The sequence below is a fragment of the Littorina saxatilis genome, linkage group LG8 (genome assembly GCF_037325665.1).
Source record: "Littorina saxatilis isolate snail1 linkage group LG8, US_GU_Lsax_2.0, whole genome shotgun sequence".
Classification (NCBI taxonomy): domain Eukaryota; kingdom Metazoa; phylum Mollusca; class Gastropoda; order Littorinimorpha; family Littorinidae; genus Littorina; species Littorina saxatilis.
In genome coordinates this window covers 38748969-38773129 of record NC_090252.1, presented here as the reverse complement: position 1 = coordinate 38773129, position 24161 = coordinate 38748969, and the positions used below count along the sequence as shown (strand labels likewise).

General features: G+C 42.7%; 1 protein-coding gene across 1 annotated transcript; it reads left to right on the top strand.

Annotated features, from left to right (window-relative positions):
- Positions 1-7422: 7422 nt before the first annotated feature.
- LOC138973485 (uncharacterized) lies at positions 7423-10063 on the top strand. The gene is made up of 4 exons (XM_070346198.1): positions 7423-7633; positions 8126-8470; positions 8700-8798; positions 9333-10063. Exons 1-4 carry the CDS (start codon positions 7537-7539, stop codon positions 9512-9514), a joined length of 723 nt encoding a protein of 240 aa, XP_070202299.1. The 5' UTR covers positions 7423-7536; the 3' UTR covers positions 9515-10063.
- Positions 10064-24161: the final 14098 nt, after the last annotated feature.

Genomic DNA, 24161 nt, shown 5'->3' with positions numbered 1-24161 from the left:
GTGTGTGTGTGTGTGTGTGTGTGTGTGTGTGTGTGTGTGTGTGTGTGCTCTCTCTTTCCCTCTCTCACATACACACACATACACACTCTCTCTCTCACACACACACACACACACACACACACACACACACACATACACATACACACACACTCACAATCACTCACACACTAGCACACTTATTAAGGTTTGAAATTGGTATTTTTTCAGGTCCCGGCTGCTCTCCAGGCTCATTCTTCACGTTGATTCAGGCCTGCCCTTGGATGAGTTCAGCGTCACCCTCCTCGATGCCGTCATGAACCTGAAGCGCGCATGGGACAATGTCAAACCATCCACAGTCAGAAACTGTTTCCGGAAAGCAGGATTTAATCGAAGTGACCTGGATGAAGGAGAAGCCTGCACTGATATGCCATGCGACGTGAGAGCTGACATTGAGGCTGCTGACATGGAGCCGCTCTTGTCACGACTCTACAAGGAGCTGGGTGTGTCCCTGGAAGAGTTTTGTGATGTTGACAATGATGTTGCTACATGCGCGGTTCCTTCAACAGAAGACATCTTGTCCTCACTTAGCTCTACCAGAGGTGACACCGATGAGACCATCAACGACAACAACGACTCTGATGGGGATGACTGTGGGGAGCAACCTCCGTCTATCTCAAAGTTGGAGGCTTTGTCTGCTCTTTCAACTATTGAGCTGTATCTGTTGCAAACGGGAGCAAATGAAGGGATCAGAAGAGGATTTCAGAAATTCAGCGGTCAATTGGAACATTTGCTTCTAACATCTTCCACAATACAAAGCAGAATCACAGATTTCTTTTCGTCACCATCAAAGCCTGAACAGGCAGGTCCTTCATTCACTTGGAGCCATTCCACTTCTCCCCCGTCAACCAGCAAGGACACGCCTCGTCCGTCAACCAGCAAGGACACGCCTCGTCCGTCAACCTGCAAGGACACGCCTCGTCCGTCAACCAGCAAGGACACGCCTCGTCCGTCAACCAGCAAGGACACGCCTCGTCCGTCAACCTGCAAGGACACGCCTCGTCCGTCAGCCAGCAAGGACACGCCTCGTCCGTCAACCAGCAAGGACACACCTCGTCCATCAACCAATAAGGACACGCCTCGTCCATCAACCAGTAAGGGTTCCACCAGGCATACAACAGATGACTCTTTCGCGTTTTTTGACAATCTTGCAACACTGATCAAAGATGCATCATCCTACGAGGAACTTGAGAACATTGTTGCTGCAGAAACGCATTCCTTGTTCGCACAAACGCCCATCACATACAAACCATACCTGCCAGAAAAACCAAAAGTGGACTATGTGTCCCTCGAGCTGTATCCTGATGATGCTCCGCAGCGTCTTCCAGTGAGGGTGTGTGCTGACGGAAATTGTCTGCCGCGGTGCGGGTCTCTCCTAGCATATGGAGATGAACATCATCACACTGAGATGCGGGTCCGTATCATTTTTGAGATGGTTCAGAATTCAGACCTGTATCTTTCTCATGATTTCCTTGCATCGGGGACGGATCTTCAGAATTTGGTGAAGACTTACATGTTATACTCAGGTCAGGTATTTTCCATCAACGTGACGGAAGAAGACATGAAAAACCTTTTTCAGAATGAGGTGATGAACTGCCGATGCCCAGGATCCTACATGAGTATGTGGGGAATCCATGGTTTGAGTAGTGTACTGGGTGTGCCTGTTCAGTCTGTGTACCCACAGTATGGAGGTTTCAATGTAAGGAAGGACCTCCATAGAGTTGTGCAGCCTCGCATCTGTCGACAAAGTGAGATCAACACTTCCCAGGAAAGCTTGCCGACTATCATGTGGACGTCTTGTCTGGGGAAAGACAAACCTGCGTCAACCTGGGTTCCCAACCACTTTGTGGTTTGTGTACCATACTCTTGAACCGCGTGTCTGTCAGTGCTGATCCCAAACTTTCGGAAAGGGTTATCAACATAGCTTAATGGCATGATGGCCTTCTTGTGTGTGTGTGTGGGGGGGTATTTTTTCCGTATTCGACATTGAACTTTTGAACAGCAGTTATGTCATTTTTTCTTGAAATGTTTAATGTGTCTCTTAGTTCGGCGGCTCTAATGGTTATTGCGCGCTTCGCTATTATAGCTTATTCTGAACCATTTTGCACTTACCCCTCTCTCTCTCTCTCTCTCTCTCTCTCTCTCTCTCTCTCTCTCTCTCTCTCTCTCTCTCTCTCTCTCTCTCTTTCTCTTTCTCTCTCTCTCTCTTTTTCTCTCTCTCATACTCTCTCTCTCTCTCTCTCTCTCTCTCTCTCTCTCTCTCTCTCTCTCTCTCTCTCTCTCTCTCTCTCTCTCTCTCTCTCATCCTTTCTTAAACATTGTCCCTTATGTAACGATATGGAGTCGTATGAAAGTACATGTATTTTTCTTTCTTTCTTTTTTATATTTAGTCAAGTTTTGACTAAATATTTTAACATCGAGGGGGAATCGAAACGAGGGTCGTGGTGTATGTGCGTGTGTGCGTGTGTGCGTGTGTGTGTGTGTGTGTGTAGAGCGATTCAGACTAAACTACTGGACCGATCTTTATGAAATTTGACATGAGAGTTCCTGGGTATGAAATCCCCGAACGTTTTTTTCCTTTTTTTGATAAATGTCTTTGATGACGTCATATCCGGCTTTTCGTGAAAGTTGAGGCGGCACTGTCACGCCCTCATTTTTCAACCAAATTGGTTCAAATTTTGGTCAAGTAATTTTCGACGAAGCCCGGACTTCGGTATTGCATTTCAGCGTGGTGGCTTAAAAATTAATCAATGACTTTGGTCATTAAAAATCGGAAAATTGTAAAAAAAAAATAAAAATTTATAAAACGATCCAAATTTACGTTCATCTTATTCTCCATCATTTGCTGATTCCAAAAACATATAAATATGTTATATTCGGATTAAAAACAAGCTCTGAAAATTAAATATATAAAAATTATTATCAAAATTAAATTGTCCAAATCAATTTAAAAACACTTTCATCTTATTCCTTGTCGGTTCCTGATTCCAAAAACATATAGATATGATATGTTTGGATTAAAAACACGCTCAGAAAGTTAAAACAAAGAGAGGTACAGAAAAGCGTGCTATCCTTCTTAGCGCAACTACTACCCCGCTCTTCTTGTCAATTTCACTGCCTTTGCCATGAGCGGTGGCCTGACGATGCTACGAGTAAAATGGCATTGCGTTCAGTTTCATTCTGTGAGTTCGACAGCTACTTGACTAAATATTGTATTTTCGCCTTACGCGACTTGTTTAGTTGTCTATTTACATGTTTTGTGCTAAGCTTATAAAACATATGCCGAGAGTGTAAACCTTTGTGGCAAACATTGTTCTTCTGATAGCATCGCACCACTTTGCCAACCTTCAGTCAATGACAGACTGGATTATTTCATGTCTTCTTTTTCCTTAAACTTTTAATCAAATGCTTCATTTGGCGTCGGTCTGATACTGTGAATGGCTCTGTGTGTTTGTGTGTGTAAGGGAGGGGGGGGCGTGAGTGTGTGTCCGTGTGTGTGTGTGTGCAGAAAAAAGCAAGGAGGCTCGAAGAACAACAGCCAACAGGTGAAAGATTAATGGGAATATATCTCACATCAAATGCAATGTGTGGACACGGAAATAAGAACGTATAGTGAAAAAAAGTTCGGTTATATTGAATTTCTGAAGGAACAAGGAGGGAAATTCAATATAACCGAGAATTGCCTATATTGAAGTTCCGGCTATATTGAAGGTCTTCCCGGGTCCCGTGCCACTTCAATATAGCCGGGTTTCACTGTAGTAGGTCTGCACACAAGTTGACCTGGGAGATCGGAAAAAGCCTTTACCCACCAGGCGGCCGCGGCCGGGATCTGAACTCGAAGGCACTTTGTGGAAGGGTCATGCATATATTGAAGTTTAGGTCCCCTAAATATGAAGAGATTATGTTGACAGATGTAGAAGTTATTAACATTGTTGTGGGTTGCATTGGTTATGGATCACTCTGTGTATGACCGTTTTCACCCCGCTTTGCAGGCAGCCATACGCCGCTTTCGGAGTTTCTTTACTGAACTGAGACAAATTCCACTTGAGCGACGTAATAATCTAAATGTGATTGTTTTTTATGATGACGAAGATGACAACGATGATGATGACGACGACGACGACGACGACGATGAGGAGGAGGAGGAGGAGGAGGAGGATGTTTTTGTATCTCTGTCTTTCTGCCTGTCTCTCTTTCTGTCTGTCTGCCAATGTCAATCCACACAAGCATCGGTTATCTCCCTTTACAGGACACAAGACGAATGACGTTGTGTGCTGCTCATGCATGTGACTCGGTGGCGTATTTCTCTTCCCCTCAATGTTAAGTCAAACACGGGAAATCCGGATGGTCCGGTTATAGGGACATTGCAGCATTGGGCTTTCCCAAGCTACGCCAGATCAAAGCTGTAGTTTAATATCTGAGAAACGCTGCGCGCCACGAGTGCGTGTGTGTACGTGTGTGTGTGTGTGTGTGTGTGTGTCAAGTAAAAGAGACGTTTGTTTTCCAAAGCCTCGTCTCACATATCTAAACTTTGGGTTGTTTGTTTATTTGGTTTGCTTGTTTGTTTTTGCGGGATTGTTGTTGTTGCTGTTGTTGTTGCTGTTGTTATTTTCATTTTTCATTTTTTTTCCATTTTTATATTTAGTCAAGTTTTGACTAAATATTTTAACATCGAGGGGGAATCGAAACGAGGGTCGTGGTGTATGTGCGTGTGTCTGTGTGTCTGTGTGTCTGTGTGTGTGTGTAGAGCGATTCAGACTAAACTACTGGACCGATCTTTATGAAATTTGACATGAGAGTTCCTGGGTATGAAATCCCCGAACGTTTTTTTCCTTTTTTTGATAAATGTCTTTGATGACGTCATATCCGGCTTTTCGTGAAAGTTGAGGCGGCACTGTCACGCCCTCATTTTTCAACCAAATTGGTTCAAATTTTGGTCAAGTAATCTTCGACGAAGCCCGGGGTTCGGTATTGCATTTCAGCTTGGTGGCTTAAAAATTAATTAATGACTTTGGTCATTAAAAATCGGAAAATTGTAAAAAAAAAAAAAATTTATAAAACGATACAAATTTACGTTTATCTTATTCTCCATCATTTGCTGATTCCAAAAACATATAAATATGTTATATTCGGATTAAAAACAAGCTCTGAAAATTAAATATATAAAAATTATTATCAAAATTAAATTGTCCAAATCAATTTAAAAATACTTTCATCTTATTCCTTGTCGGTTCCTGATTCCAAAAACATATAGATATGATATGTTTGGATTAAAAACACGCTCAGAAAGTTAAAACAAAGAGAGGTACAGAAAAGCGTGCTATCCTTCTTAGCGCAACTACTACCCCGCTCTTCTTGTCAATTTCACTGCCTTTGCCATGAGCGGTGGCCTGACGTTGCTACGAGTAAAATGGCATTGCGTTCAGTTTCATTCTGTGAGTTCGACAGCTACTTGACTAAATATTGTATTTTCGCCTTACGCGACTTGTTATATTTAGTCAAGTTTTGACTAAATATTTTAACATCGAGGGGGAATCGAAACGAGGGTCGTGGTGTATGTGCGTGTGTGTGTGAGTGTGTGTGTCTGTGTGTGTAGAGCGATTCAGACTAAACTACTGGACCGATCTTTATGAAATTTGACATGAGAGTTTCTGGGTATGAAATCCCCATACGTTTTTTTCATTTTTTTGATAAATGTCTTTGATGACGTCATATCCGGCTTTTCGTGAAAGTTGAGGCGGCACTGTCACGCCCTCATTTTTTAACCAAATTGGTTGAAATTTTGGTCAAGTAATCTTCGACGAAGCCCGGACTTCGGTATTGCATTTCAGCTTGGTGGCTTAAAAATTAATTAATGACTTTGGTCATTAAAAATCTGAAAATTGTAAAAAAAAAAAAAAAATTATAAAACGATCCAAATTTACGTTTATCTTATTCTCCATCATTTGCTGATTCCAAAAACATATAAATATATTATATTCGGATTAAAAACAAGCTCTGAAAATTAAATATATAAAAATTATTATCAAAATTAAATTGTCCAAATCAATTTAAAGCCATATGTACTCGATGACTATACACGCTAATTGCTTTACCAACAGCTGGAGACATGCTAAATTAAGTTCCCTGCAAAATATTGTGGTCTAGGACCCCTTCAATGTTGAGATATGTTAATTTTCATTTTGATCTGGATCGTCCTATTTATAGATTTGGCAACACATGTAACGTTGATGCAAGGGAGCTAACACCGCGGCTTTGTTGACATCCTCACTTTTTCAGAGGCTAGAACAAGCTGTAATGCATGTATTATGGTCCGCGCATGGTGACATATCGTCATTATATGGTCTTATGGTGCGTTTGACATCGATTATGGGCAAACTACACTTTGTAAACACGGGAGCGCGTACATATGCCTTTAAAAACACTTTCATCTTATTCCTTGTCGGTTCCTGATTCCAAAAACATATAGATATGATATGTTTGGATTAAAAACACGCTCAGAAAGTTAAAACAAAGAGAGGTACAGAAAAGCGTGCTATCCTTCTTAGCGCAACTACTACCCCGCTCTTCTTGTCAATTTCACTGCCTTTGCCATGAGCGGTGGACTGACGATGCTACGAGTATACGGTCTTGCTGAAAAATGGCATTGCGTTCAGTTTCATTCTGTGAGTTCGACAGCTACTTGACTAAATATTGTATTTTCGCCTTACGCGACTTGTTTATTACTTTATTGTCCCATCGCTGGGAAATTCGGGTCGCTTTCTCCCAGTGGAAAGCTAGCAGCAACGGAGTCGCGCTACCCAAGTGTCTGCGTGTTTAGGTGTATTCAGCCACCTGCACTTATGGCAGAATGACCAAGGTCTTTTACGTGCCATTGTGATGACACGGGGGTGGGACATGGCTTCCGTCTCTGGGTCTGCACATAAAGTTGACCTGTGTCCGTCCCGGCCCGAATTCGAACCTGCGACCTTCCGATCACAAGTCCAGTGCTCTACCAACTGAGCTACCGGGCCCGTTGTTGTTTTTGTTGTTGTTGTTGTCGTTGTTGTTGTTGTTGCTTTTTAGCAACAACAAAACGCAAAACAAGCAAACAAACAAACAAGCACACACAAAAAAGAAGTTTAAAACACTGTAATTGATTAGGGTGGGGGGGGGGATGCAACAAAGCATATACTCACAAATCTATGGTGGTTTTAAACAATGGATTTCACCGGACAGTGCGCGTGACAACAACGAACAATCATCTGAAACTAACTTTAAAATCACACTCATCATGAGCGTGTCAGTATAACCTCCTACAACACATCACTTGACCGTGACAAAGTAAAAACGGAAATCACAACAAGGAAGAAGTATCCTTTGAAAATAAACCCAGTAAAACTCGGAGACAGCAGCTCTTGGAGTTTGACAAAGATACTTCTAGCTGTGTACAAAACACACTCACTACACACAAAAAACATGTTTTGTCCTTGTCACAAGGCCTAAGGGAGTGTTTGCAGTATGAGATGTATGTGCAGCTGCGTCTTTGGAGGTCTAAGCATGTCCAGGGCCACAGTTCTTTTTCTCTTGTTGTCAACTTTCTTCTGTGGTGTTTGTGGTAAGTTTTCTTATTGGCTTTGTATCAAGAACGTTTCAATCCCATAGTCCGGGCTTCGTCAAAGATTGCTTGACCAAACTTTCACTCAATTGGATCAAAAATAGAGGGCGTGAAATTGCCACCTCAACTTTCAAAAGACAAACATCACCCACGTCTCGATTCCCAGTCTGTGTTAAATCATTTAGTCGAAATATGAAAGGATAATGACAAGTCTAGATAACACGAATGAAAGTTTGTTTGTTTGTTTGGTGGTTGGCTGGTTGATATGATCTGTTGGAGGTTGGTATTATCCGCTGGTTGGTTGGTTGGCTGTTTGTTTGTTTGTTTGTTTGCGTGTTTGTTCTGTGGACGTTTTTTGTTTGTTTGCTTGTTTGTTTGATTTTTTGGTTTGTTCGCTCTCGTTTGGTAATGTTGATTTGTCTGTCTTTCTCATATTCTGTCTTTCCTTATCTCTTGTATTTTATTTACTTCCAACATTGTTTGTCTTTGCAGCAAATCTAATCACAACTCAAGTAGCTCCAGAATCCGACGGAATAGGTGACGCAGTGACGACCAGGGCTTACAGCGAGACTGAAGAGAGAAACAGCACAGACAGCGAGGACACCACCACTACAACCACCACCATCCCCACCCCCAACGCCGCCACCATCGCCACCACCACCACCACCACCACCAGCATCAATAACAACAACGCCGATGACGACGACGGCGAAGACATCGAGGGAACAAAGAACAAAGATAAGAACGAACCAGTCGTTATCGGGGGAGCAGTTGGCGGCGGTGTTTTGGCCGTTATCGTTATTGCTGTCATCGTTGTCGTCGTCTGGAGGAAAAAATGTAAGTACTTTCTGTTAAATATTAGGAAAAGAAATATATGTATCTAGTTATCTATCTATTTCCCTATTCAAGTATGTATTTTCTTATTTTTCATTTTCGACAAGAATAGGTTCATTTCAACTGGTTATAACTACGAAACGTGGTTGTGATTACTTTTTTCACGTTAGGTTTTCATGAATGAGCAAATGCTTTCCCTTCATTCCTACACGTGCACCTATCACTTCACCAGGTGTTCCGACCTACGCCAAGCCGACGCGACGCAGCCAGGTGATCGACACCAACATCTACACCGGGCTTGTAAATCAGGACGAACTCAGTAACTACCAAGGTATAAACCAGAGTTGTACTAACTCCACTGACTTTTTGAATCCATGGATAAGAAAATGTCCACTCAGACAAAGTCCACTCATGCAATGAACAGAGAAACAGTTTTTAAACTGCTTTTCTGTTCTTTGCATCCTTTCTTCTTTATTTTCTTCTGTTTGTTTGTTTGTTTGTTTGCTTGAATTTTTGGCTGCTTGGTTGGTTGGCGTTTGTTTGTTGGCTTTTTTGTTTGTTTGTTTTCTTGTTGTTGTCGTTATTTGTTTGTTGTTGTTAGTGTTTGGTTAAGTTGTTGTTTGCTTGGCTTGAAATTTCCACGCAAGACTGAATTTGTGTAAATTGCTGAGATTTGGGAATTATCATCCTTCCTAAGGGGGGGGGGGGGGGGGGCACAGATGGGAAACGACACTTGTACGACAAGATCTAACAACATATATGACATGTTAATGCATAATCAGTGAAGTCTGCATTTCAAAACACCAATCAAACAAATGCGCATGCAAAATGATAACACGTTTTGCTTTTTATTTTTTTATTTCAGCAAGTGAAGCAAGGCAGAACGAAAGCACGTTTACACAACAAGAGCCCGACCAGGACACGGCGGATTACGTCAACGTTGCCGCCAGTAGTTTCAGGGAAAGGCAACCCTCTGTACAATCGGAATATATCACCCTGGATGATAGCCGGTCGGTTGAAATGAGAGACTATGTGAATGTGGCTTAACAAATATAACCAGGAGCCGAGGTCTTGTCGAATTTGCAAATGAAAGAGGTTACGCATAGGGTTACGAACACTTAAAGCTTACGCATTTCGTAGCTCCGCAAATGCGTAACTCGGTGGTCACGAAGCATACTTAGTCGTTTGTGGAGACATGTATGACGTTTGGGTCCTACACGGGTCCTACAAGTTTTCGTTTTTCGTCGTGTTACGGTCTTGCATGGCCAACATCTGACAACAAGCGGACTCTTTTAGACGTTGAAGGATGAAGTTTAACAAAGAGAAGAACCCCTATTTACTGAAACTTGTAAATCACTAACATATAACCTCAGTGTGCTATACTACCTCTCTTCGTGAACAGTCCGCTATGTGGTTATCTCCCTTGAACATGAATAATATAGGGTTTACGGAAGGAATCGGCCTAAAAATAAAAATAAAAACTATCGCTTTTTGTGTTCCTCTTGTATGCAGGCGCTGTAACTTAGAATACAAAGCATATAGGTTGATTGTCCAGGGGATGTAATTTTAACAGCATCGTTGACATATCTTCAAAAAGAGTTGATAATAGCCTCGACACGCGTATACCACGCGCAGACTTACGACAGGGGAGTAGCTGTCGTAGCGTTACGCTGGGCGTGGCACACTTCGCACACGTCATGACCAGCATGTTTTGTACGCGGTTCGTAGGCTCTGCGCATATGCGTAAAGTATTCGTCAAGACCTCAGTCAATCTGCAGTAGAACCAGCAGGGCTTTTTTTCTGTTTGTGTGTGCTTTGTTTTGGTGATTGTGGAAGGATACTAATTAACCTGGTAACATTCTGGAGAGATCGATGATCATGTACCCGGTCGTGTACAAAGAAATGAAGGTACTTTTAAGTACAAGACACGATTTACACGTTTAGGTCTAAACAGGAATGTAAAAAAGAATAACAGAAAATAGAATATAATTGAACAACATTCAATTAAAGTCAATTAAATCCAATTAACTTCAGATCAATTAAATAAGAACAACAAAAGTGACATAAAGAAGAAGAGCACGTTTCTGGTCCAACAGCTTAAATGCTAAACAAGAAAGTGTTTGAAATGTATAAATTTGAAGCAAACACAATAAAATACTCATATTATCAAACAATATCTATATATATACTCTGTCAAGCGAAAGGTATTTAGATCCCAGCATAAGCAAATGCCAATGCACGCACAGTACAAAGTTAATACAGTTTGTTCATTTGTACATATATTAAAGAAAACAACAAACAAACAAAACTGTGTTATTATATGTCGTCTGTCTACTTGTGTCGCATAGAACGACTCAAAGTGTAGATAAAATCAATGTCCCTGTTTCAAAAACAAATTGTTATGTGTGAGCTTTATTTTAAGGAAACTGCTAAAAGTACTGATACTCTTTGTGTGTAATTGTGGTTCCTTATTCAATGCTTTCTTATACGCGTGGATGGAATATGCTGGTGTCTCTATCAGAGTACAGTAGAACCCGAAGCAATTAAGAAATTAAATACTCATATTACCAAACAATATCTGCCCTGTCAAGCGACAGGTATTTAGATCCAAGCATAAGCAAATGCCAATGCACGCACAGTACAAGTGGAACCTGAGTGGAACCTCCACACATCTGAGAAAATAATCAGGTCTTAAAAAGAAGGGAGTCTTAAAATGGGGGTAGATTTACAGAGGTTATGAACAGGAAGTCTGAGAAAACAGGGTCTTAAAAGGGAGGGAGTCTTAAATTGGGGTATATTGACAGAGGTTATGATCAATAAGTCTGAGAAAACAGGGTCTTAAAAGGGAGGAAGTCTTAAATTGGGGTATATTGACAGAGGTCATGAACAATAAGTCTGAGAAAACAGGGTCTTAAAAGGGAGGGGGTCTTAAAATGGGGCTACATTTACAGAGGTTATGAACAAAACTGAGAAAACAGGGTCTTAAAAGAGAGGAAGTCTTAAATTGGGGGTAGATTTACAGACGTTATGAACAGGAAGTCTGAGAAAACAGGGTCTTAAAAGGGAGGGGGTCTTAAATTGGGGGGTCTTAAACGGGGGGTTCCACTCTACTCTGAACTAGTTCCAATGTGAACACCCTGTTTGTGACCAGTTGTGAACACTGTGTGAGATACTCGTATCATTCTACTTGCAAAAGTAGCACACATTGTAAACTCTATTTACAAACAGCGTGTTCACATTAAATAAAACACTTCTAGATGAGAGTGCAGAGAATCTTCGCGTACTTTTAAAACGATTAAGTGAGTCTTCAGAAGGGTTCACTCTGGGCAAAAGGCGGGAACAATAATAGTCAAGAATAATTCAAGAAAAAATACTGTACTGCCAGATATTTTCCAGTTGGGTGTTCAAATTGAATGCTACTTCAATAAAAGACGAACATCAAAAAAGACCCTGCGCTAGGGGCAAGCAGCACTAACGTGGTTAACACCGCTTTAAAGGCACATTTCTTCCCATGTAAACGATTCGGATTACCAGCTCAGAACTGGCCAGGCTTTTACATAGGATAAGATCATCCCTCCACTTTGACACAAACATACACAAACTTAACATTCTCTTGTGCGTTCTCTGCAGAGTAGTTGTTACAGATGCGCAGGGTCTTTTTTTATGTTCGTCTTTTATTGAAGTAAGCTTATACTAGTGATTACTGTGTGTGATACATGAAATGTGATATGAATGCTGTTTTTATATGTTATACTCTTACTTTCTCCCAAGCGCAAGACAAATTCTTCTATGAAAATTGAAGCCAATAAAATTTGAGTTGAGTTGAGTTGAGTTGAGTTGAGTTGAGTTGAGTTGAGAGGCAATCTGCAAAATTAGTTTGTCAAAAAGATCCCTCACTGCTCAAGAAGCAGTCACGATGTTAATTTTCTGTATGTGTCCAAGGGAATGGAATATACCTTACTCCACATGAAAGCCTGCACATATATGAGATGTTTAGCAGAAGAGCTTTCGTGGGAAAGAGTGCATCTTTAAGCGTTTATCATAACAGGGCCTCACTTCAGTAAATCTGTGACAAATCAGCCTTGAGCTCAACTTGTTATTATTTCCGGTTTAATCTGTCAAGGCTATCTTTGTGGTAGCTCAAAATCCGGGTTTCCGAAGAAATCTAGTTTTGCTGGAGTCTACAATGAATACTGCACAGTGCTTGTTATAAACAGGGAAGTATATGGGTATGCATACACTGAAGGCTAATAATTCAAGTGATAGTATGTACATAGCAACAGTAGCAGATACAAACAATGTGAAACGCTCATTCATCGACATGTCTATCCGATATTATGTCTCTGTTTGATATATTTGTTCAAATATGATATTATGTACGACATATTTCTGTTGAATGGTTGTTTTGTTCCGCATAGTTTCGATTGTATAGTAGTTTCTGCATCTTCCACCAATTAACTGTTTTGAGCGCTGTCTGTGTGTCTGTTTCCGTAAAGGGGTTTCAAGGTGAAGGGAAATGAGACTACAGTCCTAGTATTATGCCTGCATTCCTGGGTGTGAAAAGTTAGAAATAAACATATCTGTACAATGTTCTGCTCGCACTAAAATAGTGTATGTGTGTGAGTGTGTGTGTGTGGTGAGTGTGTGTGTGTGTGTGTGTGTGTGTGTGTGTGTGTGTGTGTGTGTGTGTGTGTGTGTGTGTGTGTGTGTGTGTGTGTGTGTGTGTGTGTTATTGACAACAACATCTTTTATGTTTCACAAAATTTGAGTAAGTACAAAACAAAACCGAGTTATCCTTAGAATAATCACTCATCTGCATGTAATGCAAATTGAGAAAACGCGCGTTGATAGTGGCTTCAGAAGAAGGGAGGTTACCCCTGGAAAAACAACATTTCTACCGCGTGGAAGTTGACAAAATGCGTTGAACGTAATCGGTTCTGTCACAGTTACAGAAATATTTCGTTATTGTGGTTTTTTCTTGTCTGTTGTGGAAAGAAGATAAACATTTGAAACCCTGAGAAAAATAAGACAATCTTTAAAGAGAAAACAAACATGGATGTAATAGTTAGCTCATCTGGGCCTTTCTCAATTTGCATATCCAAATAAAACAAACATAAAGAAACGTTATTTACAAAAATCAAACAAATCAAAATAGACGAATTCCGAATATAACTCTGTCGGGTCTGTATAGGTTGTGAAAGCGTGACTACCCTTGCTTTTTACCCAGACAAACATTGGAGGGGCCAATCACTAGCGAGACCGGCACGGTGGCCTAGTGGTAAGGCGTTCGCCCCGTGATCGGGAGGTCGTGGGTTCGAACCCCGGCCGGGTCATACCTAAGACTTTAAAATTGGCAATCTAGTGGCTGCTCCGCCTGGCGTCTGGCATTATCACACCGGTGACACTGTGACGGTTCCCCTACGCTTTGTGTTCGGTGCCCTGACCCTTTGTGTTCGGTTCCCACTCGGTTCCCACACGCCAAAATTCGCGGACAAAACATCCATTTATGGTAGTATTACGCAATGTTGCTCTCTGAGAATGGTCTTGTTAGATCTGTGAGTGTTTACACTACATGCCTAGGTGCTGTTGGATTGAAGGTTTTTGATATTTTAGCCGTTATTAGGTAGAATGTCTTCCACTTTACTGCAAAACTGCATAATTCGTAGCATCGGCAAGAAATATCCTACCAAAAAATGCCTGCTTGGAACTGTCGTTGGTCCAGCAAAAAGTTCAACATGTCTGTAGCAGACAGCCCAAGTTTCAAGATTGTAGGGCCATCCAAACAGCCGTAATAATAAAAACAACAAAAGTAGTCAGTGAAATTGGCTGTGTTCGGTCCCCCCCACACTTTTGTGACGTAGGCGTGACGGTTCCCATAATTCATTGTGTCGGTCCCCACTTTCTGTGTCGGACCCCACTTTCGACCTAATTTCTCTGTGACGGATCCCACAACCAGCCTATTTTGTGTCGGTCCCCACACCTTCTTGGATTTATGACTTGCCGGTTACTTGTATCATTGTATTCATTGAATCTAATTGTCTCGGAGTTATTTTTCAGCAAAAACCGGCATGGCAGCACCTTTTGTGATACCAATTAAGTCAGATGACATCAGTATGTGTGTGTGTGTGTGTGTGTGTGTGTGTATGTGTGAGAGAGAGAGAGAGAGAGAGATAGAGAGAGAGAGAGAGAGAGAGAGAGAGAGAGAGAGAGAGAGAGAGATTGACACCTTTCCAGATCACTCCGGTTATGCGACACTACCGCGAGCGTCACTACCGCGTGTCACACTACGGCGAGTACGACACTACCGCGTGTAACACTACCGCGTGTCACACTACCGCGAGTACGACACTACCGCGAGTATAACACTGCCGCGTGTCACACTACCGCGCGTACCACAACCGCGAGTACCATAACCGTAGAGAGAACGCATGCAAACTTACTTCTTGTGAGTTTGTGTTCTAACGGCTTTGATTGGAAGCAACCCATTCTATATGTATTCTGATAGTGTGTTCTGATCGTTTTGAGTTCTTGGTTAGCATGACAAACATTGAATTAGTGTTCAGAGAACAGACCAGGCCTTTTTGTTTTATATTTCAAGGAAACATTTCAACCTCTGCCTTCAGCCATGGAAGTCATAAAATGACACGCGGTAGTGTTATACTCGCGGTAGTGTCGTACTCGCGGTAGTGTCGTACTCGCGGTAAGTTCTGTTTCCGTACCCGCGACAGCGGCAGCGACAAAAGAAAACGCGCGCAAACGCGTGACGTGTTTCCGTACTTGCGTTTTAAACATGCGGTAAAATCTGTAAACTCCCGCGTTGCCGCGCGACAACGCGAAAAAATCGCTCCAGGACCCTTTCAAAAAAATCGCGTCGCTTGCCGCTTGTCGCGCCGCTAACGCGTCGCGCGTGTGGAAACACTCCTGGTCATTTTCTATGTGCTTGATTTTCGTCGCACCGCTGGAAAAACGCTGTCGCGGGTACGGAAACACAACTTTAGTGTGAGACGCGGTAGTGGTACTCGCGGTAGTGACGCTCGCGGTAGTGACCAGCACCCGATCACTCCACATAAACGCTGGTTCTGGTTGCATTGTGCCGCTGACATACAGCTAATAGGATTTTTACACCCCCGGTATAGGGGTGTGTATAGGTTTCACTCGATGTGTTTGTGTTCGCAAGTAGATCTCAAGAATGAACGGACCGATCGTCACCAAACTTGGTGAACAGGTTCTATACATTCCTGAGACGGTCCTTACAAAAATTGGGACCAGTCAAACACACGGTTAGGGAGTTATTGGTGGATTAAAATTATACAAGGCCTGGTATAGACGGACACCCCCGTTGGTCAAAGGGAAATAACCATTCTCACTGCCACCAACTGAGAAGGTTATTTCCCTTTGACGGGGGTGTAGTTCCTATCGGAGAAATTTCTTGTTTTAATCCTTTTGTGGTATTGCTGATGATGCTGAACATGTATTTTACTAGTTTACCAATATGTATCTTTGACCCTGATAGCCTACGAAAACGGAGCAATCATGGCCCAACATTGGCCCAATGCTGAATTTATTGGCGCGGTGTTGAGCCTTAGTCGGGCCGTTGTCGTAGGCTGTCAGGGTTTATGTAGCCTTGTTCCATTGTATTCTGACTGTCATAAAGTAATTAATTTTAAGAGAAAGCAGTCATGAACACAAGGAGCTGGGAAAAGTTGCCTCTTACAACAAGCGTGGATAAAGACACATACTTGACACAGGCAAGTACTCTTTTTTTTTTTTCAATCACCACTAGAAGTCCCTGGGCAGCATTTTGCTCTGAAAACTGAATCTCACATACGACAGGTGGATCTTTTATTTTAAAAATGTGCCAAATTGCATATCTCCAAGGCCGTAAGACTAAGAGTAGATATTGGGAAGGCCAGTTCAAGAAGGTGTGGGTGGATCAACACATAATTTGCTGGTATACTGGGAACCGTCCCAGAGATAAATAATGTTATATATTATTTGTGGCATAAACTAATAAAGTTAGTCTCTCTCTCTCTCTCTCTCTCTCTCTCTCTCTCTCTCTCTCTCTCTCTCTCTCTCTCTCTCTCTCTCTCTCTCTCTCTCTCACACACACACACACACATACTGATGTCATCTGACTTACTTGGTATCACAAAAGGTGCTGCCTTGCCGGTTTTTGCTGAAAAATAACTCCGAGACAATTAGATTCAATGAATACAATGATACAAGTAACCGGCAAGTCATAAATCCAAGAAGGTGTGGGGACCGACACAAAATAGGCTGGTTGTGGGGTCCGTCACAGAGAAATTAGGTCGAAAGTGGGGTCCGACACAGAAAGTGGGGACCGACACAATGAATTATGGGAACCGTCACGCCTACGTCACAAAAGTGTGGGGGGACCGAACACAGCCAATTTCACTGACTACTTTTGTTGTTTTTATTATTACGGCTGTTTGGATGGCCCTACAATCTTGAAACTTGGGCTGTCTGCTACAGACATGTTGAACTTTTTGCTGGACCAACGACAGTTCCAAGCAGGCATTTTTTGGTAGGATATTTCTTGCCGATGCTACGAATTATGCAGTTTTGCAGTAAAGTGGAAGGCATTCTACCTAATAACGGCTAAAATATCAAAAACCTTCAATCCAACAGCACCTAGGCATGTAGTGTAAACACTCACAGATCTAACAAGACCATTCTCAGAGAGCAACATTGCGTAATACTACCATAAATGGATGTTTTGTCCGCGAATTTTGGCGTGTGGGAACCGAGTGGGAACCGAACACAAAGGGTCAGGGCACCGAACACAAAGCGTAGGGGAACCGTCACAGTGTCACCGGTGTGATTATGGGGTTAGTGCTAGGACGGGTTGGTCCGGTGTCAGAATAATGTGACTGGGTGAGACATGAAGCCTGTGATGCGACTTCTGTCTTGTGTGTGGCGCACGTTATATGTCAAAGCAGCACCGCCCTGATATGGCCCTTCGTGGTCGGCTGGGCGTTAAGCAAAAAAAAAAAAAAAAAAAAAAAATCTCTAGCGAGGGGTGTGCCGGAAACACGTGGACAGGAGTACGTGTTAAGTTATTTGTCAGAGGAAAAGCAAGGGTATTCCCTCTTTAACAACCCATGCAAATCCGACGGAGTTATTTACGGAGATCTATAGAGAAACAGAGTACAGGATATTTCAAGAGAAAACATTAATTGCAACCAGTTGTACAATAGCAAAAATAACAAATAAAAGTGACATAAGGCAAACACTAGCTTAATCTCTGGTGATCTCCCTTCAGTATTCGTGTATTAGTTGCTCGTTAACCTATTCAAGCAGAAGCTACAGTCATATTTGTGACATCGTTTTAGGAAATTGTGCATAAATCGTGGTCACCCCTGAGATACTTAATTGTTAATGTTTGGAAACAGATGATAGACAGGGTGTCATACCTGGCGAATACAGCGGATGGTTAACGATCTCAAAACTGCAGTCAATATTTGTTGAATAGAAACGAAGGTCTCGGGGTGATAATACGCATTAGTTTGCAAGAAAAGTTTACAAGAACCATTCTTAATTCTGCCAAGTTCTGGATGTCTTAATCAACTTCTTTATGGTCAGGCACGAAACTTCTCAATTGGCCCTCCTATAACAGAGATGAAGACCGCTGCTTTCTGAGTTTCAATGAACCAGAGACTGCAGTATACGCCCAATTCGTCCTACATTTACATCCCCAAAGCTAGGCTATGAAACTAGAACGTTAAAAACACAGCCAATGAGTCACATAGAGATAAGTGGTCGCTGATAAGATGCTTTCCAGGGTTTAATCAACAAGTGACTTGTATAATTATGTGGCCGTTTTGGCCCCTGTTCACATTATTGGTCGGGGGCGGATCCAGAGGGGGAGGGTTTCCGGACCCCCCCCCCCCCCCTCCCCAGCCTAAAAAAAAAGAAAAAAAAGAAATTCATTTGAAAATGAAGAAACAATTATGGCTCAGATTGCACCAAAGTGCGAGAAATTGAAGTTTTACGCCCTCACGGCAAAGCCATTAGAGGCATGTTCCCGGGTTTTAACCCGACTTTAGATGAGATACACAAGTGTATGCGTGTTTAGGTGGCATCAGCCATCTGCACTAATGGCAGAATGACCGAGTTATTTAACGTGCTGCTGTAGTGACACGGGGGTGGAAGATGGATACCGTCTCTGGGTCTGCACATAAAGTTGACCTGTGTCCGTCCCGGCCCGGGTTCGAAACAGCGACCTTTCGATCACAAGTCCAGTGCTCTACCACCTGAGCTACCCGGGACCCCGCGCCAAATTGCTCCATTTTCCTTGTTTTTAATCAACATTTTTCGGGGGAGGGGGGGCATCCCCCTGGACCCCCTGTGACTAAACGCTTTGCGTTGTCAATCTGTCCTTAAAGGACATTTGGACACCCCCCCCCCACCCCCATTAAAAATGATGTGTTGGTCGTAGAAAGGCAACGCCAAATACAAGGGTTACAAAATACGAAGAGACTAGTGATCCTTGATTCCGCTGCTTTCTATGTTTCGATAAACCAGGGACCGGCGTATGCGTCCGTTTCGGTCTCTGATCATATTTCTAATGTCACACAGATTCGTCAAGAAAATGCAACGCAAATACACTTTCTCTTAATTACAAAGAGATGAGTGATGGGCACTGATACTGCTGCTTTCCAGATTTAAATAAACAAGTTACAAGCAATTTCGGTCCCTGTCCACGTTCACAATGTCACAAAGCTTAGTCATGGAAAGGCAACACTAGTGATACAGTCTCGGAATTGCAATGAGTAATCACTGATGGTGGGTATTACCACTCAATCACCGGGACAACAATTCTGGCACGACCAATGCTCATGCAGTTCAGTCATCGTTTATCGTGGGTCACAAGTTCAATGAGAAGTAAATAGTCAACATTAACTTATTTTGTTCAAGAGCCGAATTTCATTCAAATGCATGCTACTACACGTATGCATACACTGAAGGCTAATAATTCAAGTGATAGTATGTACATAGCAACAGTAGCAGATACAAACAATGTGAAACGCTCATACTTCGACATGTCTATCCGATATTATGTCTCTGTTTGATATATTTGTTCAAATATGATATTATGTACGACATATTTCTGTTGAATGGTTGTTTTGTTCCGCATAGTTTCGATTGTATAGTAGTTTCTGCATCTTCCACCAATTAACTGTTTTGAGCGCTGTCTGTGTGTCTGTTTCCGTAAAGGGGTTTCAAGGTGAAGGGAAATGAGACTACAGTCCTAGTATTATGCCTGCATTCCTGGGTGTGAAAAGTTAGAAATAAACATATCTGTACAATGTTCTGCTCGCACTAAAATAGTGTATGTGTGTGAGTGTGTGTGTGGTGAGTGTGTGTGTGTGTGTGTGTGTGTGTGTGTGTCTGTGTGTGTGTGTGTGTGTGTGTGTGTGTGTGTGTGTGTGTGTGTGTGTTATTGACAACAACATCTTTTATGTTTCACAAAATTTGAGTAAGTACAAAACAAAACCGAGTTATCCTTAGAATAATAACTCATCTGCATGTAATGCAAATTGAGAAAACGCGCGTTGATAGTGGCTTCAGAAGAAGGGAGGTTACCCCTGAAAAAAAAACATTTCTACCGCGTGGAAGTTGACAAAATCGGTTCTGTCACAGTTACAGAAATATTTCGTTATTGTGTTTTTTTCTCGTTTGTTGTGGAAAGAAGATAAACATGTGAAGCCCTGAAAAAAAGACAATCTTACAAGAGAAAACAAACATGGATGTAATACTTAGCTCACCTTGGCCTTTCTCAATTTGCATATTCAAATAAAACAAACATAAAGAAACGTTATTTACAAAAATCAAACAAATCAAAATAGACGAATTTCGAAAATAACTCTGTCGGGTCTGTATAGGTTGTGAAAGCGTGACTACCCTTGCTTTATACTCAGACAAACATAGGAGGGGCCAATCTCTAACGAGACCGGCACGGTGGCCTAGTGGTAAGGCGTTCGCCCCGTGATCGGGAGGTCGTGGGTTCGAACCCCGGCCGGGTCATACCTAAGACTTTAAAATTGGCAATCTAGTGGCTGCTCCGCCTGGCGTCTGGCATTATCACACCGGTGACACTGTGACGGTTCCCCTACGCTTTGTGTTCGGTGCCCTGACCCTTTGTGTTCGGTTCCCACTCGGTTCCCACACGCCAAAATTCGCGGACAAAACATCCATTTATGGTAGTATTACGCAATGTTGCTCTCTGAGAATGGTCTTGTTAGATCTGTGAGTGTTTACACTACATGCCTAGGTGCTGTTGGATTGAAGGTTTTTGATATTTTAGCCGTTATTAGGTAGAATGTCTTCCACTTTACTGCAAAACTGCATAATTCGTAGCATCGGCAAGAAATATCCTACCAAAAAATGCCTGCTTGGAACTGTCGTTGGTCCAGCAAAAAGTTCAACATGTCTGTAGCAGACAGCCCAAGTTTCAAGATTGTAGGGCCATCCAAACAGCCGTAATAATAAAAACAACAAAAGTAGTCAGTGAAATTGGCTGTGTTCGGTCCCCCCCCACACTTTTGTGACGTAGGCGTGACGGTTCCCATAATTCACTGTGTCGGTCCCCACTTTCTGTGTCGGACCCCACTTTCGACCTAATTTCTCTGTGACGGACCCCACAACCAGCCTATTTTGTGTCGGTCCCCACACCTTCTTGGATTTATGACTTGCCGGTTACTTGTATCATTGTATTCATTGAATCTAATTGTCTCGGAGTTATTTTTCAGCAAAAACCGGCATGGCAGCACCTTTTGTGATACCAATTAAGTCAGATGACATCAGTATGTGTGTGTGTGTGTGTGTGTGTGTGTATGTGTGAGAGAGAGAGAGAGAGAGAGAGAGAGAGAGAGAGAGAGAGAGAGAGAGAGAGATAGAGAGAGAGAGAGAGAGATTGACACCTTTCCAGATCACTCCGGTTATGCGACACTACCGCGAGCGTCACTACCGCGTGTCACACTACGGCGAGTACGACACTACCGCGTGTAACACTACCGCGTGTCACACTACCGCGAGTACGACACTACCGCGAGTATAACACTGCCGCGTGTCACACTACCGCGCGTACCACAACCGCGAGTACCATAACCGTAGAGAGAACGCATGCAAACTTACTTCTTGTGAGTTTGTGTTCTAACGGCTTTGATTGGAAGCAACCCATTCTATATGTATTCTGATAGTGTGTTCTGATCGTTTTGAGTTCTTGGTTAGCATGACAAACATTGAATTAGTGTTCAGAGAACAGACCAGGCCTTTTTGTTTTATATTTCAAGGAAACATTTCAACCTCTGCCTTCAGCCATGGAAGTCATAAAATGACACGCGGTAGTGTTATACTCGCGGTAGTGTCGTACTCGCGGTAGTGTCGTACTCGCGGTAAGTTCTGTTTCCGTACCCGCGACAGCGGCAGCGACAAAAGAAAACGCGCGCAAACGCGTGACGTGTTTCCGTACTTGCGTTTTAAACATGCGGTAAAATCTGTAAACTCCCGCGTTGCCGCGCGACAACGCGAAAAAATCGCTCCAGGACCCTTTCAAAAAAATCGCGTCGCTTGCCGCTTGTCGCGCCGCTAACGCGTCGCGCGTGTGGAAACACTCCTGGTCATTTTCTATGTGCTTGATTTTCGTCGCACCGCTGGAAAAACGCTGTCGCGGGTACGGAAACACAACTTTAGTGTGAGACGCGGTAGTGGTACTCGCGGTAGTGACGCTCGCGGTAGTGACCAGCACCCGATCACTCCACATAAACGCTGGTTCTGGTTGCATTGTGCCGCTGACATACAGCTAATAGGATTTTTACACCCCCGGTATAGGGGTGTGTATAGGTTTCACTCGATGTGTTTGTGTTCGCAAGTAGATCTCAAGAATGAACGGACCGATCGTCACCAAACTTGGTGAACAGGTTCTATACATTCCTGAGACGGTCCTTACAAAAATTGGGACCAGTCAAACACACGGTTAGGGAGTTATTGGTGGATTAAAATTATACAAGGCCTGGTATAGACGGACACCCCCGTTGGTCAAAGGGAAATAACCATTCTCACTGCCACCAACTGAGAAGGTTATTTCCCTTTGACGGGGGTGTAGTTCCTATCGGAGAAATTTCTTGTTTTAATCCTTTTGTGGTATTGCTGATGATGCTGAACATGTATTTTACTAGTTTACCAATATGTATCTTTGACCCTGATAGCCTACGAAAACGGAGCAATCATGGCCCAACATTGGCCCAATGCTGAATTTATTGGCGCGGTGTTGAGCCTTAGTCGGGCCGTTGTCGTAGGCTGTCAGGGTTTATGTAGCCTTGTTCCATTGTATTCTGACTGTCATAAAGTAATTAATTTTAAGAGAAAGCAGTCATGAACACAAGGAGCTGGGAAAAGTTGCCTCTTACAACAAGCGTGGATAAAGACACATACTTGACACAGGCAAGTACTCTTTTTTTTTTTTCAATCACCACTAGAAGTCCCTGGGCAGCATTTTGCTCTGAAAACTGAATCTCACATACGACAGGTGGATCTTTTATTTTAAAAATGTGCCAAATTGCATATCTCCAAGGCCGTAAGACTAAGAGTAGATATTGGGAAGGCCAGTTCAAGAAGGTGTGGGTGGATCAACACATAATTTGCTGGTATACTGGGAACCGTCCCAGAGATAAATAATGTTATATATTATTTGTGGCATAAACTAATAAAGTTACTCTCTCTCTCTCTCTCTCTCTCTCTCTCTCTCTCTCTCTCTCTCTCTCTCTCTCTCTCTCTCTCTCTCACACACACACACACACATACTGATGTCATCTGACTTACTTGGTATCACAAAAGGTGCTGCCTTGCCGGTTTTTGCTGAAAAATAACTCCGAGACAATTAGATTCAATGAATACAATGATACAAGTAACCGGCAAGTCATAAATCCAAGAAGGTGTGGGGACCGACACAAAATAGGCTGGTTGTGGGGTCCGTCACAGAGAAATTAGGTCGAAAGTGGGGTCCGACACAGAAAGTGGGGACCGACACAATGAATTATGGGAACCGTCACGCCTACGTCACAAAAGTGTGGGGGGACCGAACACAGCCAATTTCACTGACTACTTTTGTTGTTTTTATTATTACGGCTGTTTGGATGGCCCTACAATCTTGAAACTTGGGCTGTCTGCTACAGACATGTTGAACTTTTTGCTGGACCAACGACAGTTCCAAGCAGGCATTTTTTGGTAGGATATTTCTTGCCGATGCTACGAATTATGCAGTTTTGCAGTAAAGTGGAAGGCATTCTACCTAATAACGGCTAAAATATCAAAAACCTTCAATCCAACAGCACCTAGGCATGTAGTGTAAACACTCACAGATCTAACAAGACCATTCTCAGAGAGCAACATTGCGTAATACTACCATAAATGGATGTTTTGTCCGCGAATTTTGGCGTGTGGGAACCGAGTGGGAACCGAACACAAAGGGTCAGGGCACCGAACACAAAGCGTAGGGGAACCGTCACAGTGTCACCGGTGTGATTCTGGGGTTAGTGCTAGGACGGGTTGGTCCGGTGTCAGAATAATGTGACTGGGTGAGACATGAAGCCTGTGATACGACTTCTGTCTTGTGTGTGGCGCACGTTATATGTCAAAGCAGCACCGCCCTGGTATGGCCCTTCGTGGTCGG